At 36.1% G+C, this 19,619-nt stretch overlaps 1 protein-coding gene across 2 annotated transcripts in view; it reads left to right on the forward strand.

Moving 5' to 3' along the window:
• COG5 (component of oligomeric golgi complex 5) overlaps positions 1-19,619 on the forward strand; it is a 172,477-nt gene that overhangs the window by 118,365 nt on the left and 34,493 nt on the right. For both annotated transcript variants that reach the window (XM_021539126.2, XM_077783629.1), the window contains exons 11-14: positions 7,930-8,011; positions 10,314-10,518; positions 11,220-11,381; positions 13,297-13,396. In XM_021539126.2, coding sequence (XP_021394801.1) covers positions 7,930-8,011; positions 10,314-10,518; positions 11,220-11,381; positions 13,297-13,396 — 549 coding nt within the window. The remainder of the gene's footprint in view (positions 1-7,929; positions 8,012-10,313; positions 10,519-11,219; positions 11,382-13,296; positions 13,397-19,619) is intronic.

The following is a 19,619-nucleotide window of genomic DNA, read 5'->3' on the forward strand; positions in this document are numbered from 1 at the left end:
CTGAACAGCTCTGAGCTGAGTGGACATGGTAACAAACCATCCTTTCATCCTTGGAGGGGATATGGAGTAGTCAAGGTGAAAGCATAGTTGGAATTGAAGCTGTACATACTAAATCACTTCTCTGAATAGAAGAAAGCTGTCAAATCCCTGGGGTAGTTACTGACTTTTGAATACTAAGTTCATTTCTTTCCAGTTGATGCGTATCTTGCAGGAATATGGAAGGATTAATTAATGTTTTAAGTAGTTTTGAAGATGTAGGGCACTGTTTAATATCTAGGTATTTTGGTTCCTTACAAATTAGTTTTTCTGTGGAATCACCTAAGAATTTCAATATTCCATGAAATGCACACAGTCTTTATTTTCTAGTCAAGAAGGTTTTTGGGAAATAAAGCAAACCAGCTTTTGTTTCTTTTGTCACCTGCATAAAGAGACCTTTTTTCAAATGCTGCACTACTGCTGGAAGTCTAGAAACTATTACACCTTGGATATAAACTGATCAACACAGTGTAATGAAATTCTGTGCCCTGCAGTAAAACAAAAAAAAAAACAAAAAACAAGGTCATTTTTAAAATCACAGTGTCATTTATTGACATCTCTGCACCTGTAATGTATAACATAAACAACATTCAAAATTTAAATTCACTCTTATTTGAAGAAATTTAATCCTGACTACTTTAAGGATATAGAAAAGGCTTATTGAGAACACACTCAGAATTTGTCTTTTCTTTACTGATTAATTGCACTACTGATGATGATGGCTTTTTGTTCACAGTCTAACATTGGGCAATTATGTTGCTATAGAAATAGTGCAAATAGATTTCCTTATTTCTGTCCCATAAGATCTTGTCATACGAAATTGTTAAATCATTTGCATTGTTGCTTTATTGGTGGAAAAAATATTTAGACTGTCCTTTAAACGTCTTCTGTTTTTAGAGCAACATTCACAAGTCCTGTATTTCTCCATGGCGGAGCGTTTGATTACAGATAGAAAACACTGTATATGTTAGTATGCAAAGCCTGATTTCAGGAGGCTGCAGCAACTAGCTGCATGCTAATATTCACTATATTGTTTTACATTTCAAAGAGGCGTCACAATAAAGATGTTTTTCACATTCTACTCAAAGTATCAAAACTTCTACAGGGAAAAATAAGTTGGAAGTGGCTGTCATGAAGGGGGAGCCAGTTTAGAATCAGTGGGTCAGATTTATTATTTGAATGTTAAAATAGCTATTTTAGACAGACACAAATATGATAATTCACAGATGGAAAATTATACTCATTAAGTTCTAAATTTACAGTGTGGAGGAAATAAGAGACTTTTTAAAAATAAATATATGTCCTTTCAGCATCTTCTTACATTCTTGTCTAATACTGAAGAAGGGGGGTACTTTCATTTTCATTCCTTGAATTTAGATTTAATGTCAGATACTAAATAATTATAATAAGAACAGAGCTAAAGAGATTTAATTTCATTTCAGTAATAGCAAAGTTAATTAGTAGTTTGATATTGGTTTTTTAAATAAGGTAAGCTATTTTTATGTTTGAGGAGACTTGAAATCAGTTTTCCAGGCTTTAGCATTAATATTATTATATAGTACCAGTGAATACAGATGTTCTAATGTGTATCCTTTGATGATGCTGGTACTCAGCCCACTAATGTTCAGTGGCTTATTAACTTACTAGGAGCTTTTAGTGAAAATGGGTTATATTTTTTGAACAGGGAAAACGAGTCATTTTCATGTGAGTGAGAAGGGGTTTAGCACATGAATCGTGTCAGTCTGTAGTTTCTTCTATAATCTTGCAAGCAGGCAACATCGAATCTAAATTTCAAATCTATGCAGTCAATGCATCAATCTGAGTAATAGTGTCACTTCACACTATTAGCAAGTCTGCTTAGATGCCTTAATACCATGCACTAAAGATAAAAGGGCTACTGAAAAAAAAAATAATAGACAAGTATAAATCCTCCCCCTGCATTCATTCCATACCAGTAAAAGAGTACTGATCTAAATCCTTTCCTTACCACCAGTCATTGCATAGAGAGTGATTGCAGGCTCTCCCAGTTGCACTGTGAGAGCTTTTTATCAATGTGGGATTAATCATGAATGGTACAGCTGAATGGCCAGGCCCAGAAAGTGATCAGTGGTGCAAAGTCTATCAGGTGGTCAGTAATGTACCCCTACAATGGGTCAATACACGGTCCAGTTCTCTTTTAAGACTTTTTTTTAGTGGTCTGGATGATGGGCCAGAATGTACCCTCAGCAGGTTTGCTGATGACACAAAACTGGGTGTAGTGGCTGATGCTCCAGAGAGTCATGCTGCCATCAAGAGTGACTTCAAGAGACTAGAGGAATGAGGAGGAATGGTCTGACAGGAACCTTATGGAGTTTCTGGGGCAGAGAGCAGGAGGAACTAACACTGTCCAAATGTCTCCTGGCACTGGCCTTATGCAGTGTTATTAAGCTGCATCAGGGGAAGTTTAGGGTGGACACTGGGAAAAAGTTCTTCACAGGGAGAGTGATTGGCCATTGGAATGGGCTGCCAGGTAGGTGCTGGAGTTAGCATTCCTGGAGGTGTTTAAAAAAAAGGCTGGATGTTCCACTCGGTGCCGTGGTTTAGTTGGCAAGGTGGTGTTAGGTCACAGGGTGGACTTGATGATCTCAAAGGACTTTTCCAACCTAGTTAATTCTGTGACTCTGTGGTTCTATTATACAACCTTAGATGTTTTATCTAAAACCTGCTCTCTTATGAGAAAGTTGCACAGCATTACTGTTTGTGCTGAGTATTGACAATAGTGATTTTATAGTAATAGTTGAAATGAAATAGTTACACAAAGTGAAAATATTTTTAGTGGATTGCTGGTTATGGCCCTGATTCAGCAAAGCAGTTAAGCACATTTTTAATTTCACATAAATAATATATACCATGGAAGTCAAACTACCTCCATCTATGATTTTGATAAGGATAAACTTTGTCCCATTTACATAGACAATATAGTGAGCCTCACTGTTGAGAAAATACATCACCATTTGTGGTCTAGCCTGCTGGACATGTTTTGTCTGATTTATGGGTATAATTTTCATGAGCAAGTAATTCCTCTGTGAATAGTATGTGTGACTGTGTACCAAATTTTTAAACAGTGTGAAAAAGGGGGAAGACTACAGTGACTGGGCCAGAGTGCAGTCTGGTTGTTCTGTTTTTCTATTTTACTCTACACAGATGCAAGGGGATTACCTAGAAATAATATAGTTTAAAGTAACTAACTGCTAGTAGTCCATACATTTTTCAAAATATTTTTCCATTCCCTGGTTGTGGCCAGCTATCCAGCAGGTCAGAATTACAGAGGGTTGCCCTAGTGTAGGCAGTTGTTCAGTTAATTTCTGAAAATAAAGAATTAACAAGAGGAGGACAGATCTAAACTGTCTTGCACTGCCAAAGGAATTGCATAGGGGCTACTAAATTATGTAAGTGCCTGCTCAGCTGTTCAGTTTTGGGGAATAAAGTGGTCATTGGTCACAAGAACAATAGTGACAGTATTTTTAATTTACAGTTTGGGTTTGTAGATACTAGTTTATGTAAGTGTGTTTTAGGCATTGGAGCATTTTCACTACAGATTTTTATTAGAAAATAGCCTCATGTGTGTGGCTGATCTTACTTCCCCACCATTTTGTAGGGGTCCAAAGTATGATTTATGTGCAGGTTTTCTGTGCTGTGAGATCAAAATAAAGCTGTGAACAGACAGTACCATTCATTCAAAAATGCTGTGTTAAATGGATCTCGTTTGGGAGGAAAGTTCTGGTTTGCCATTATAGTCTTACAATTGCTTTTAAGACTATAGTTTTACCAAATAGTTTTAATTTGGTATATTTCATGATGGGGAAAATATGTATATGTCAACCTGAGTCTTGCCTATCCTGAGTTTTAGATACCATCAATTACAGTTAAGGTTCATTTGTTGAAGGAAAAACATATCGCATGACAAGAGGAAATAACATTTTATTTTATGCTAAAGTGCAATAATTTACTTCTGGGAGACTTTCAATTATGTATGGATGTTTTATGTAGGCTTTCTATGTGCGCAGTATGCACCTGAAACAGCTTTGAGCCAGGTAATAACACCTCTTACCTTCTAAAGGTTCATGTGTTCTCTGTGTTGTTAAACACGTACACTGGGTGGGGGGATGGTATGACAGAACAGTGACCTTTTTCCAGTGTTGTTGGTTATGGCATAGGAAGCTGTTGGAAAATGATTCCTACAGAGCTGAAAAGATAATCGGATGCAGTTCATTACTCATCTTGTCAGCTGCTCCTGCTACAAGGGATTGTATCACAAGATGTTAATCTGCTTGTGACTAGATTTCAAAGCAAGCATTTTTATTTTGGAGGGGGTGTAAATAATTTAACATCTTTCAATTCTATTTCATTTTCAGAAGCAAGAGAAATGGAAAATTTTGGATTTAAAGTCTTAGAATATTAATTGATAGAAATATTAGTACATCCTTGTGGATTATTTTAGAGCTATATGATGATATGCTGCAAAAAGCTGTTTAATTGCAGAAGTGGTTATTTTTAAACTAATTATGAGGTAGTGTATTCCTTGAATAGTGGAAGTTAGTCTGCTAGCACACTTCAGTGTGTTCTGCAAGACAAGTATTAGACACAAGACAGATTTGGACCAAAATGAGCCCTATCCACACATTAAATCACTAATGTGGATGTACCCAATGCTCCCATACATTGTCTACCACTGAGGATATTTGGTGTAAGTGTGGAGGAGGACTATATTCATTATTTACAGATGGGAAGATGAGAAGGTAGTTTTAGCTAGCTGACTTTAGTTTTCTGAAAGCAAAAGGCCCAAAAGAGCAGTTACTGTCTGATACTGTGCTTTGCTGCTCACAATGCTGTATGTGAAGCATACAGGGGAAGGCTTGTGAACTTTCCATTACATTAAGATGAGCCAGTAGATTTGCTGTGTACATTTCAGGGAAGCAGAACTGCCTTTTCCAGCTTCATCCTGCCTATCTTTTTAAGTCCTTGAAGAAGTTGTCCGGTACAAGGGACATTCCTTTAATTTTCTTCTGGAGAAAAACACTCTTTTTGCTACCCTTTCCATTTAATTTTCTAGTATTGATTATTGTCAGATGGAATTGCATGCTACATTTTAAGCAGTTAAATATAATTCTCATAAATCTAATAAATCTAATTTTTATTAGAATACATAATTTAAAAAACAAGCAGTGAGAGACTCAAATGTGCCTTCAAAAGTAATATATTGAATTAACATGTAAGCAAAAGAAATTACAGATTTAAATGAATTGAATTGTTTCTGGATGTTCATGGTTGCATATGGCATTTTTTGTTCCCTCAGGAGTACCTAATGCTAATGCCTTGCTGTATTCCAGTTTTGGTAGCTACAGTCCACCCACTTAAATACCCCCTGGTGTATGTGTAGGCAGCAGTATTCTCTAGTTCCTGCCACAAACTCTTACATGGTCTTTTCTGTGCTATTAATCAGCCCTTAGATTTCACCTCCAGAGAGACCGCATCTCAGCACTGGACAAACTGAAATCTTGTGTCATATGTTACAGAAGCAACCAGCACTCTATAGATAGTGATTTTAGTTACTTCAAAAACAGGGAATTTGTTTTTTCCCCTCAACATTTTTGACTGAGTAGTCAGGCAGTAGGAAATGTTATTCGACTTTTTCGTAAAGCTTTTCCCTTCTGTCTCTCCTCATACATAATACAGTTGGCTTCTTCCCTGCAAAGTTCTGATACAGTTAATGTACACCATTCACCCAGGTCAGAAGACACAAGCTAATGAGCAGAGGCTAATTTTTATGGCTGTGGCTGCCTATGCAAATTTGTGCATGAGAACATATGTATGTATACATCTTACAGATGTAGATACATGGAAAAGTAACATATTCCCACAACAACATAAGGCGTCATCCCATGTAACTGTTACTTGTCACCATGTTGAATCTGACAATGAAGATCGGAATGTTGATGGGGAGGGGTACATGCATATTTGTTTTCTGGACCCTTTAATCAGCCTGCAACAATGGTTGCCTATTGAGCATGGTAACTCAAATTCTAAATAATTTAATGGAGGTGGAAAAATAGTTAGAGAGCATTTTCAAACAACTCTTTTTTTGGTGTAATTTCCGTCTACATCTCTGTCCCTGTCTCAGCAGGCAACCATTGTTGCAGGCTGGGATAGAGAATATGAAAACCTATCAATTTATACTTGATGTGAAAGACCATTTGTTTTATAGTAGTTTTCATATTCTAAATTTGAAACTGTGAAATAAAGAATTAATTAATTTCACGTTTATGCTATCGCAATAAATTTATCAAAGAGATTTTATGCAGTGAGCCTTCTGAATGATTTTCTGATATTCTAATTTTACTTTGCCCATTTATGAAAGTCAAGTACAATTTTACAGAAAATACAAACATAGCTATAAAATAAATTACTTCCATTTCTAAATCCATCATTGTCCTCAAGCAGACAAAAATTAGATTCCGTAATCCCAGTTTATTTTAGCATTCAGTGTTAATTATCGTACATTTTATGAGTCCAACAGCATAAAAGATGTTCTCTCTCAATTCTTAACACATAAACTTTACCTTTCTTTATCTTTAGAAATAAGGAGTAGAGTTGGATTAATTCCTCATCTAATTGCAGAGTTTGTGATGATAGTCCTATTTTTGTCATTACTTTTAGATGTATCACTATACCTTTGACTGATTTTCAGAATTTATATTCATTCTTTAAGATGATTTTTTTAAACTGAAACTTGAGCTTGAACTTGTAGTCTTTCAATGAACAAGATCGTCAAGAGGATTGCAGTAGTACTTGTTAATGAATGATGTTGTAAAGACATTTGTTGATTTGCCCAGCATTGCCACTGCTAGTGAAGAGACAATTTTATTTTTCCTTTATCATCTTAAGTAGTAGTAATTCATTTTGGAGTAATGAGACTTTTACATTTAATAGATTATCTCCTCCTTTTTGCGGTACAGCTGGGCAGTGCAGAAGTTAAACTGACATGTTTTTCCTTTTCTGGTTATCATTCCTATAGTGATCTGGTCAAACTGGTTAATGCAGCAGTTGGGTCAAGGGATGACATGTACACTGTGCAAGGAAGAAAACCCTTCTGTTCACAGCGGGGTTTCTCTTCCCATGACAATACTGAGCAGTCTTCCAAGTAGCTTAACAAGAAGGCAGGACAGGATACCCATCCTCATCTCCTGGAATATTTTTTCTACCTCAGACAGACAGGGATCAAAACTCATGCTTTAATGCTTGACCCTAAGTGCCAGATGTTGGGGGCAGTAGGGAAGTGGCTGCCCCTGCACATTCCCTTTGGTGTGCTCCCTTGTTTCCACTTCTGACTGCAAGCCCTGTTGGCACCAGGCAGTGAAGAGTCAGCTGTGAGGTTCACTGTGTTTTTTTGTGTTTTATGGTTTTGGGAAGCAGTGCTGCTCTGTATGCAGCAGCAGTGGTTTGGTGCCTGGCTGGAGTTTGCCAGCGCGTGGTAATGGCAGTAAATAATTGCTGTGGTGTAGCCAGCACCAGAACTCCCACGGAATGGGAAGGTCGCTGCAGTGCAAAGAGATTTTCTAACACGTCTCCTGAGGTGTGCTGCTTCAGGCTGCACTCACACCCCTGGAGAGATGGGAGCATTTCTGATCAGGCTTGGAAGAAAATATTTAATTCAAGATAAGACTGAAGCTTATATTTTGTTTTCTCCAGTAGTTTTTTCTAGCTCTAAATCAGAGGAAAACTTCTCAGATTTCACTTACTTTGTTTTTGTTCTCAGTGATGAGGAGCAGCTTTGACTGGAAGCATTTGCATTGCTTGAGATTCTTTGGAAAGAGCATATTTGAAACTTGTATTCCTTTTGTCCCTTGCTCTTAGGATGGCCAGTCTGATATTTTGTACAAATTTTGGACTGCAGTAACCCAGACACTTTCCTCTCAGTTTCAGTCAGCAACAGACTGTAAGTATTCAGTATAAATTATTTGTAATGTGTTCTGAAATTATTATGAAACTTGCTTTTCAGTAAGTCCTTTGCTCGATATCTCCTCTACCAGTACTATAGCAGTGGTTCACTCAGCACAAGGTCTGTATGTTTAAAACTTCTGTGTTTGTAACCAGACAGGATCCTCCTAAAATGTGGTTGAAATTTCAAAAAGAAATATTTTCTGTTTCATTAAGTAGTTGTTATCTAATAACAATAAATATTTTTCTAACTGTGAGTGGAGGTAAAAATGTTTGGAATGGTACATTATACCCCCTAAAGCAAGTGAGTTTGCTAAATTCAAAATTAGTAATTTGATTTTAAAGATAAATTCTTAGTCTTTTTTTGTTAAACACTGATTGGTTGTAAAAATCAGATTTCAGTCACTTTTTGGATTTCATTATAAACAGGATTTTACTTAGTTCAAAATTGTCATATAAATACAGATGAACAGCTGGTGTTCTGGCTATACATAATTTTCTCTACATGTGTAATATGTAAATAGCCAATACAATCACGGAATATTAAATATAAATCATCTGTAAACATAAGACAGTTCTATTACCAGAACATGCTAATGCAGCATGCAGTTGGATCATAGGTGAGTTTGACACTTTCGTAAATATATCTTTCATGTTTGCATAGAGTGTTTAAATTTAATCTTTTGCACAATAAAGTGAGGGGCATAAGATGTGCATTTATCTTTGTGATCTCAGCTATTGCACTGGCCCTTCAAAATTTGGTCCTTCCAGGCTTTATAGCAGCAATATAATTTTGAGGAACTAGCTGATGGATTCATACTCAGTGGTTGCTAAGTAACTAGATGATCCCAAAAGAAGATGTATGCATCTTGTGTTAAAACATATTAATTTTACTGTTTGCCTTAAGCATTGCTTTAAGAGCAGCATGTACATACCCCGAGCCTCCTGTGCTCAAACTGAACACGTGCTGCCTGTTCTCAGCGCTCACATTTAAGATTGTAAATTTATGACTTCAGTTAACGGGATCAACCAACGCTGCAGAATTGAGGGAACTCTTACATTTTGTCAGCTGTACTTTTTCTAACAGCTATTCACAACTATTTTATTACTTACAGTTTTTAATAATGTGTTTTATATAAACATTTTATGAGGGGGTTCGATGAGATTGATGTTTTTATTTTGCTATAGCTGAGTTTTGGGGAGACAGATTTTTTCATTTAAGCAAAGTATCTAAATGAAAATGTTCATTTTTAACATAAATTTCTAGTGACTGAATGCACTGACATCAGTGAGGTTCTGGATCAGATAGATCAGAGGAAGACAAGATACCAGAAAAATAGTGTAAAAATAGAAATTTATGGCAGTTTGAAAGGTTTGATATTAGATAACGATCTGCTTTTGTGAGGTTGGGACAGTCTTTGTAAACATAGCTTCATGACCTAATAAAATAACTCTGTGTTTGATAACAAATGTGAATCCTCCAGTATTCAAAATTATATATTTGAGTTGAAAGCACAGGCTGGGTGATCTGGGGCAGATGTCTGGAACCTGAAAAACCTATGAATGAATGGAACAGTGTTAATCTCCTAATGTAATGGGAAATCTCTAGAATATGAATGATGTTAGATGAAGATTAACATTGCTAAAGCAGTTGTACATTTGTTTCATTTCCTGTTACTTGAGGCAAGCCTTTCAAGGCTGAAAATAATGCTGCTTTTTCTGCTGGCTTTGTCATTCTTTGACAAGTTTAGGAATTGCATATTAAGTACCTTGTTTTAAGAAGTGTGCATAAAAGCATATGCTTCCCTCATCACATTTCTGAAGACTTTGGTTCATAGGAGTTATCCTTGTCTGTTTTAAACGGTTTTATCTTCAAAGTTCCACAGCCCCACACTTACTCTCCATCAAAATACTGTTAGCAAATCTCTACATTTAGAGAGTTCCAATTACTCATTGGCCTTAAATTAATAATAATAATAATAATAATAATAATAATAATAATAATAATAATAATAATGTTTGATACCAAACATTTATTGTACAAAATAAAGTAATTTTTTCATATCAAGTCTTCCAGTTGTGGGTTTTATGCTGGTGCTTTCCATTGTTCATCAAGTGGATTTAATGTTATAGTTATGTCACTTTGAAATTAATTATAAATATTACATTAATTAATTACATTAATATTAGACAGGATAATATTGTGTAACATTGATATAAATGCAAGGATAGAGGTTTTTAGGAATAAAAAAATTAGTTTGAACTTAGCATCGTGTGTTGCTTACTGCTTTATTTTACAGCCTCTATGTTTTTGAAGCAAGCATTTGAAGGAGAATACCCTAAATTACTGAGGCTTTATAATGACTTGTGGAAGCGCCTCCAACAATATAGTCAAAATATTCAGAGGAATTTTAACACAAGTGGAACTACTGATCTTTTTGCTGAACTACAACAAATAGAAGAAGATGCACAGGACATATTCATGAAAAAAAATGAAGATTATGAGTATGTATTATGAAGTGTATGTCTATAATATATAAATCTTTTCAGCCTGTAAGAAAACAGAATATATTTTTAAACTTACTATTATTCAAATTGTCACTGCAGGAGAATTTTAAATGCTTTTCTCCCCTCTTGCAGTTACTGCTCTAATGCTATTTTAGAGTTGTAGGCTTTTCATTAAGCTATATCATTAACAATGTTGGGTTGTTTTGTGTTTCATAAAGTCTCTGACTTTTGAACAAGTTCTATCTTTTTGTCTCTTTGGGTGAAAAAATAGGAAAATGGTGAAAATTCAGTTTTGTATGCATAGTGATTACAGCACTAGCTTTCTCCTGATGACACTGCAATCATTTGAGTGTGACAAATGGTCAGTTGTTATGATTCACAGTTTTTAGTTTATACATCATAGAATAAATATGATCTAAGTGATATCAGAAAGATGAAACTGAAACAGGCTTATCAAGCCTATTAGGACTTCTAGACATATGTAAGATAAAATGAATATTTTATATGAGAATTGTATTGACTTAAATTTGTTCTTGAGCAGTCAGTGCAAGACTTATCAGAAAAATGTTTTTCATATGCATATGTCTAAAAAGCAGAAAGGGAAAACAGGTTCAGTATTGCAGTTTGTATGTCTGGAAAGATTTAATACTGTTGTCTATTTTAATTTAAAATATAGTAACTTTTTCTTATGTGCAAAGTCCAGAAAAAGCCTTGAAAGATTCACTGCAACAGTATGAAGCTGCCTATTTGTCAAAATCCTTATCTCGACTGTTTGACCCCATCAATCTTGTCTTTCCTCCCGGAGGTCGGAATCCTCCCTCCTCTGACGAGCTTGACAGCATCATTAAAACTATAGCCAGGTATGCACATATAAGGCGTTGTAAAAGTAGTACTCAACATGTATTTTTTCATAACTTACAGTTCTGGAAAGGAGATTTCCTTAATGGTAAAAGGTTGATTACTCTTTAATTATAAAGTAGATTAGTGCAAAAATCAAGTCAGTTTAGGATAGGATAGGATGGGATAAAGCAGAGTAACACACAATAGAACAGAATATTTCAATTGGAAGAGACCTACAATGATAAATCCATTCCAACTGCATGAACACTTCAGAGCTGGCCAAAAGCTAAAGCATGTTAAGGGCATTGTCCAAATGCCTCTTAAATACTGACAAGCTTGGGGCATCGACCACCACTCTAAGAAGCCTGTTTCAGGGTTTGACCACCCTCTTGTTATGGAAGTAATTCCTTAATGCTGAGTTGGAACTTCACCTCATGCAGCTTTGAACCATTCCCACACCTCCTCTCACTGGATCCTGGGGAGGAGTGCTCAGCACCTCTTTCTCCACTTCCCCTGCTTAGGAAGCTGCCCCTCCTTTTCTCCAAATTTAACAAGCCCACACTCTTTGCTATCCCTCACAGGATAATTCCTTCCAGTCCTTTCACCTGATCTGTTGCCCTGCTGTGGACACATTCAGATAACACCACATTCTTCCTAAATTATGGGACCTTGAACTACACATGGTGTTCAAGGTGAGGCTGCACTAATGCTAAATACAGCAAGACAGGCACCTCTTTATTATTATTTACAATTTTGTTTTTATGGAATAAATGAAATTTTAACATAAGTTTTAATGTTTAAGCTTATAAAAGATCTGGAAGAGAAACTTTACACATACTCTGAATGTCTGGTATCTTAATTATCCTGACTGTGTCAAAGGAAGTGGTAGTTAGAAGTGATAATACCTGGCATAAATACTTTGTTAGAGTAAAACAGCAAGATGATAGGTAAAGATCACTTTAGGTAGAATTTGTACAATGAAATGGTGCATTTTCCCTCATAAGGTTTTGGTAACGACTGCTCTGTTTAATAAAGTCTGAAAAAAGATGGGCAGTATTCACAGTATATGTGTGTGTGTATAAAATATTAAATATTGACACAGTACTTGTGACTGGGAGTTACAGATGCTCAGAACATGTCTGTTGGTGTGGTTACTGATACTATTTTGCTCCTTGCAAAAGAGAAAGGAAAACAACATGAAAATTCGACATGTCAGCTGAGTTTTTGATGATGTTTGGGGCCCTAGAGAATTCTCAGAGAAGATTATTCCAAATTGGGGTGCCTAATGATTCTCCAGCTCTTGAGAGAGGTTAAACTCACCACCAGCAACATGATGGTTCTTGTGCTTACCTGTCTTCAGCAGAGCAGTTTTGAATGCAGCCCCAGCCGATGGAGATCTGGGGACGTTAATGAACAAAAAATACTGGAAGTGATTTAGAATTCTTTTCCTTCTTCATTTTTTCCCTGCCATTCCTTGGGGGCCTCTTTTACTATAAAGGATTGCCTAAAACACAGCTTATTAGTTGTGTCAAGCTAAGGCATCCCCTGGGTATTTCTGCACAGCTCATGTAATTCTAGAGTTGAATGACTGTGTATTCACCTGTAATGTTTGAAGGCTGCTGCCAAAGCTTGAATGTAGTTAATTGCTGTCAATATTTTTGAATGGCTTACTAATAGTGATTTCATACTGAAGTGTCATTCCTAAACTTTGCTCATTTTTACTAGAATAGGAACACTGCACATAAAATTCCCAAATGACTTGTTAAATTGTAAACTGAATTACGGTGTGTGAAAAGACTTGGTTGTATGTGTTACTCTCTCTAAATTGATGTGCCACGTAACTGTGTATTCATAGTTAATTCTTTATCGATCCAATACAGCATTCAATACAGCACTCTTTAGTTGTTAATTAAGATTTGTAATCTTTGCTTCCAGTGAGCTAAATGTGGCTGCTGTTGATCCAGACTTGAGTTTAGCTGTGGCCAAAAATGTGGCGAAGACCATTCAGCTTTACGGTGTAAAATCAGAGCAGCTTGTAAGTCATTTTAAATTACTAAATACTAATTTTTTTCATAGGCAGTGTTCTGGCTTTTGTAGATTTATAACATAACAGTTAAGCAATCTAGATAGACAAAACCTTCCAATTAGCTTTCCATTGTATTTATGAACATGATCAATTAAATTTTGCCTTCAGACAAAGTCGGTCTATTGATAGCAGTAAAATGTATCTGTATAACTTCAAATTGAATTTGCCATATTAATTTTCAAAAACTCAAAATTGTAGCTGTCATTAAACAAAATCAAGACTGTTAAATTCAGTTCTTTATTAGCCAACATTTGATACTAGATCAGTTACATGGTACAGCATCTTTATGGTATTAAAATCTAGACTATTCAAATAAAATTTTTCATTACTTGCAAGAAATTTTGGGTATTTTTCCCCTATATTTATGATTTGACATATATTTAAGTGACCTTTGATTTGTTTGCATTTGTCATATGTTTCCAATCATTTACCATGCAGCAGTATCTAGTTTTAACCTGAATAGAAGAAGGATCCCCAAAGCCATATCCTTTTGGTAAGAGCCTCCAAAAAGCCTGTGGATAATACAGCCAATGTCATCATACAAAAAAAAATTTAGATGAACAATTTTCTTCTAAGGACTGTTGCTGAAATTATAATAGTTTTTTAAATTAAGAGATGAAAATAAACTTTTGCAATATGCAGACCCACCAGAAATGACTAACTACTTGTATTTGTAAACAAGATTTTCACTTAATAAACAACATTAATTCTGACAGCAGACTCAGATTCCAGTAACATTCAATTACTATATGTTTTATTTAGAAAGATGCTTGCTAATATTTTTTTTTGTACCAGTTGGTTACAAAACATTGCAGCAATTTAGTTAGTATGGTTTCTGTTTATCTTTTACATTTCTGCCATCTTGGAATAGCTTTGAAAAAATTGAAATTCAGTAACATACTTTGTTTACCTTATCTATTGGATGAATTGGAAGTTTGCTGACTTGGTGTATGGAAAAGGAACATAGGTGAAGCAGTCATGAAGGCCATAAAGAATATTTTAAATTTTAAATTAAAACAAATGTTAGCATAATTTTGTTAGCTATTTAAAGCATACTGCTTAAGTTGGGTCTGCTTTTAAGGCTACCAAATAATGGCTTCATGTTTTCAGAATGCAATTTGCTTATGACAGAAATGAGGATTTTTACTAGGTTGTGAGAGTCATCATAGGTAAAAAAAATACATTGTTGCCTATATGTCATGGAGAGTAGTGTCAAATAGTGGCATTCAACTGGAAAAAAAAAGACCTTTCAGCTGTAACTGTGAAAGTAGCAGGGTTGTGCTCATTGTCTCTGTTAGAGTCTGGCCAGTGGATTCTTTGGAAGTGAACACGGTTTTGTGATCAGACAGCTGGAAAAGTCTTAAGAAACTCTGAAAAAACAAGATACTTAGAAATAAGCTGATTGGTATATGATTTGTGGCTTTGTGTTAGCTAAACCTAAAGCAATAGAATGTAGGAGGAAAGAGGGAATGTGAGCCCTTGAACTTCTTGAATTTAACAACTGAAAATGCGAACTTGAAACACTGAAAAGCTAAGTGATGGGATTAGCCAAGCTGTCAGGATGAACATCAATGTCCTTGATGCATACCTACAAATTGTAAAATAATATTGCACAGCTACCTTTTTTTAAACTTCTTTTCTTTCCTTGCTGATACACGTTAGAAATTTAAAAGCCAGAAGTGCTCAACACAGTTGCCAAGATATAAGTGTCAGAGTCTTCTTTGAAGTGCTGAAATATCATTCCTAGCCTCCTGCTGCCTCTCTAGCAGGGCATGGCTCTCCCACTTGTCCTGTGCCATGCTTGCCAGCCCTCTGGATATAATCTGGAACAACTTAGCCTTTTTTTGGTGCCTATTTTTGGGCAGACAGATTGAGCCTGAAATGTGCACCACATATAGAACAGGAGCTATGTTAGACAGCACTGTTTCATTATGTTTTAGTGGTTTAGCCAAGAATGCAATCTTAATTCAATCTTGCAATCCAGCCTCCAACAATAGCTTGGAGTCAACAATAGTCCTGCTCTCCAAAGCTGAGAAGGGGACCATGGAACATATCCGCTCAGATGCTTCATGTCTGATAGCTACAGTTGAGCAGTGCTAGAGATGGACATTTAATTTCCTGGAGGAATTTGAAATTGAGTTCTCTTCCAAATTAAAAGTAAACAAAACAATCTCAGAATTCTCAGTGAAGGAAGATGGAGGCGGGAGACTTTAAAAGGTTGTTTTTTTTTTAAATGTTGTAATATTGCAGCTAAATTTGAAAGGTGAAAAACTGAAATGTGCAGTTCTAAAAAGGTTGAGACATTCTGATGTTGATGTCAGGGTTTTTATTTACTCAATTTCACAAAACAAGGAATTCACTGAGATTTCATCACTGTTTCTCCAGGGATCCTTAAATAGACAAATAACAAGGAAAATGTTACTCAAGATTCAAAGGTTTTACCTTTGAGCAAAAGCAGCATCTGTCAGTCTGTACATGCAGTCCTAAAGCAAATACAACTAAGAAAAAATGGCCTCTTCCTGTAAATCCAAAACACTTCTGTTACTTATGGCTTTGTACCCTTTTCAACTTTCCCCACATCAAAAACTTGATGCATCTGAGACCTGTTCTTTTAATAACTGGTTCAGAGAAGATAATAATCTCTGGAAGCAGCACTATGTAGATAAATTCTGCTGTTGGGTGCATCTTTAGTCAATCCCTTGCTGATGCTTGGTGTGGTTGGTGTATGCCATGCAGCATTCAGAATTATTGTCCTAATTTCACTCAGTGTAATTGCAGATGGTCTTACTATACAGAGTCTGAAGGGCTAATTAGGCATTGCACTAGATTTAAAAAAATATTTCTGTTAATTTAAGAGTATTAGCTTTCATCTTCACCACCTGTCCTGTGTTTTGTGGTGCTGAGAAAGTGTGCTTGGTATATTTTATGCCATTATAATTGTATTTCTTCTTATTCATGTTTCCTTAAAACAGATAGGCCAGACATCTTCATAATGATTACAGACACCACGAGATTTCTGTCTAGTCACCATTTCCACATCCTTCTCATTCCACATTGGAAAAGATATTAACAAATCTGAGCATCATGTTTTGGATAAGGATTTTCCTCTTCTGCATTTGCACCTTGTAATCCAGTGCATAGATTTTAACAAAAGGTCTGTTTACTGAACCAGATTTTGTTCACTGGCCACTTTTTCTTGCAAGTGAGGTAGCCTAGTTGAAAAAGAACCCTAACTTTTCTCCTCTATTCAGTTCCAAAGGAGTCAGCCATTTCCATTTGCAAATAACCTTTAATCATTTGTCTTGATTGATACATACAGCATGTTGTGCTCTTGTTTAACTGGCCACATCAGGAAAATCAGCTCTTTCATTAAATAATTACAATAAGTACAGTGAAGGGAAGAGATTTGTGAGAAAGCAGTAAGTTGCATTTCATGAAAACAAAAAGAAAAAAAAAAGTGGAGTAATTTGGGGTGTTTATGAGAATTCATGCTCCTTAACAAAAGATAGGAGCTCATAAGTCTTCTTCCTAGAGATATTTTTACTCATTTGTATAACTGATAGTTGAGAAGTGTAAAAGAGAACTTAAAAATCATCAGCATCTTTATTACATGCCTTTGACATGGCAGTAGTAATTGTGTGGCAGGATCCTCTAGTGCAGTAATCTTAACATTTTTGGTTATGCATTCCTATCAGTATAAACTTTTGGAGCATGCACCTTATATGTATACTTGTTTGTTTTAACTTTTATACATGCACTGTTGAAGTTTTGATATTTTTGTCATGCACCTAATTTTGTTTTGCTTAATCCTTGTGGCGTATGTGCCCCATTTCAAAGACCACTGCTCTAAAGTAATACTCTGCAGTAATCTTCCATAATAAGGGAACAGACTTGGTCTGGTAATTTTCAGAAAAGATGCCTCCTTGATTGCAATCTTTAGAATTCATGTTTAGTTTTGCTACTTTAGATCAGATTTTTCATTTATTTATAGAAAAAAAATTAAATGGTAGTCTAGTGATTGAAAGTGAAAGAAAACTGTGTTTTCCCAGTTGATTACCTGTAATTTTTTCATTTACTGAGCTGAATTTTGAACGTACTTGAAATGTTGTGTTTTCTCTTATAATTAAAAATCTCTTTGTTGTAACTTCGCAATCACTATATTTTTGTTTGCTGTTGATAAAGAAGTCATGAAACATTGAGGGTTAATAGCTCTGGAAGTTTATAAGATATGTAATTTTGCCAACAAGCAGAATAATAAATTGTAAGATCCATTGTCCATATAGACTGAAGATGGAAGAGTACTCTTTGGTCCTCTAGTCTATTCCCAGCACAGGACTTTTGTTGCATTCTTTCTGGTTTTAGAGTGATGATTTCAGTTACCTGAATGTAAGTACTGCATGTTCTCTTACTTTTATGCTGTTTCTATTCAGCTTGTCATGTGGGTGGATTGAAATACACTCACACCCACCAAGTGCACATAGATGAAATGTGTTGTGCTGTGAACATGAAAATGCAGTTGTTTAGAGAAGGTGTGATTCTCCTACTTTGTGAACCTGGAGACCTCTACCAGTTTCCTCCCAAGAGTTACAGTCATCCTGTCAGACTATCTTTATGAATTTTGATCAGAGTCCCAGAGCAATCCTTCCTGCCTTGTCTGATGGAGGCTGTGTCTTCTGACTCCTCCCACCACAGGGCATCACTAGAGACATCAGCAGAGACAACGTTATCCTTTGGCCAATAAACAGGCAAAGAGCCGTTTGCAGAGGCAGGATTGTAAAAATGAGATTGCCCACTTACTTTTCAGAGCGGGTGGGGGCGATTATGCTGGCAAATTCTGGTGGATTAAACTGTCTTAAAAACATTTCTATATGAGGATATTGTGTGCTTACATGATTTAGGCAGACACAAACTCACTCTACTGTGTTGCCAGATGGCAGAGCACGTTTTAGCTCCATTCCAGTCCATGCTGACCCATTCAGCTGTGGCACCTTGCTGAACACAGCACTCACTCAGCCTGGAGCACAAGCAGAGAAAGTTCATGTCTGCTTGAAGTACAGACAAAGCTAGAACCTGCATGGCCGTACTAAACTAGGCAGCTTTTTTCCTAATTGGGGTAGAAAAGGCAGAAATTGGTGGGAGCTGTGATCATGTATAATTGGAGTGTTTCCTAAGTATGGAATATTATATTTTATGGAGTAATAAATTTATCTAAAAAAAGGGATCTTACCAGCAGACAAGAGGCTGCAGGCAGATGATATAATGGAGATCTTTCCTACTGTCAGACTTGTAAGCAGTCATGGAGAGGAAGCCCTCAAAATGTGGAGATGGAGAGTGGGTGTAATGAGGGAGGAAGGAAATAGGGAATTTGAATAATTTTTTTTATTCTCTTAACTCAGTGTGGTTGAACTGATCCCACATATATCATAAAAGCAGATGAATGAGGCAGAGGTTTGAGATACCGGCTGAGGACGGTGCCCTGGGAGAGCTACTAACCTTTGCCCTCAACTACAAAACTGTCCTTTATAGCTCATGGTAGAGGCTTGGCTTCTCATCAGGATTTTAGCCTGGGCAGTGGTTGTGGTGTTTGCCCCTTGGAAATTTTTAAGCACTGTGCAGAGAGCGCAGTCCTTCCTGGCATTCTGGAGAATTCTTCCCCAGTCTTCTTAAGAAAACATAAGACAATGCGTGGTGTATTTTTCTTATTTCAAAGTTAAAATGCTAAAAAACCAGGAACAGAAGCAAATTTTGAGATTAAAGAGAATGCATAAGTGTCTCAAATATTAGAGTCACTGCACCAAAGTTCAAATAGTTGTTACGTATCCTCAAAGGGCAGGATATTGAGTCACTTTTTGGTGACCTCTACTACTGGACATGCTACGAGACAAAATGAGAGAGAATTTGTTACTCTGATCCCAAAAGTGATAGATGACTTGAAGTGATGAAGTGATGTACACTTCAGGCATAAGAACATTTGTGTGGAACATTTGGGTGAATGACGTTAAGGTTCTGGATTGTTTTGAGGGAAAAGTCAGCATCAGCTGATGGTATCTGTGATATAGAGTAGGCAGCCTCTTTCTCACTGTCCTGGATCTCAGTAGTATATTGAGATTTATTTATATTTACTTAAGTAAATATTTGAGTTATGTAATCTTATGCATGGTTCTAGAATGTG

This window comes from Lonchura striata, chromosome 5 (genome assembly GCF_046129695.1).
Source record: "Lonchura striata isolate bLonStr1 chromosome 5, bLonStr1.mat, whole genome shotgun sequence".
Classification (NCBI taxonomy): Eukaryota; Metazoa; Chordata; class Aves; order Passeriformes; family Estrildidae; genus Lonchura; species Lonchura striata.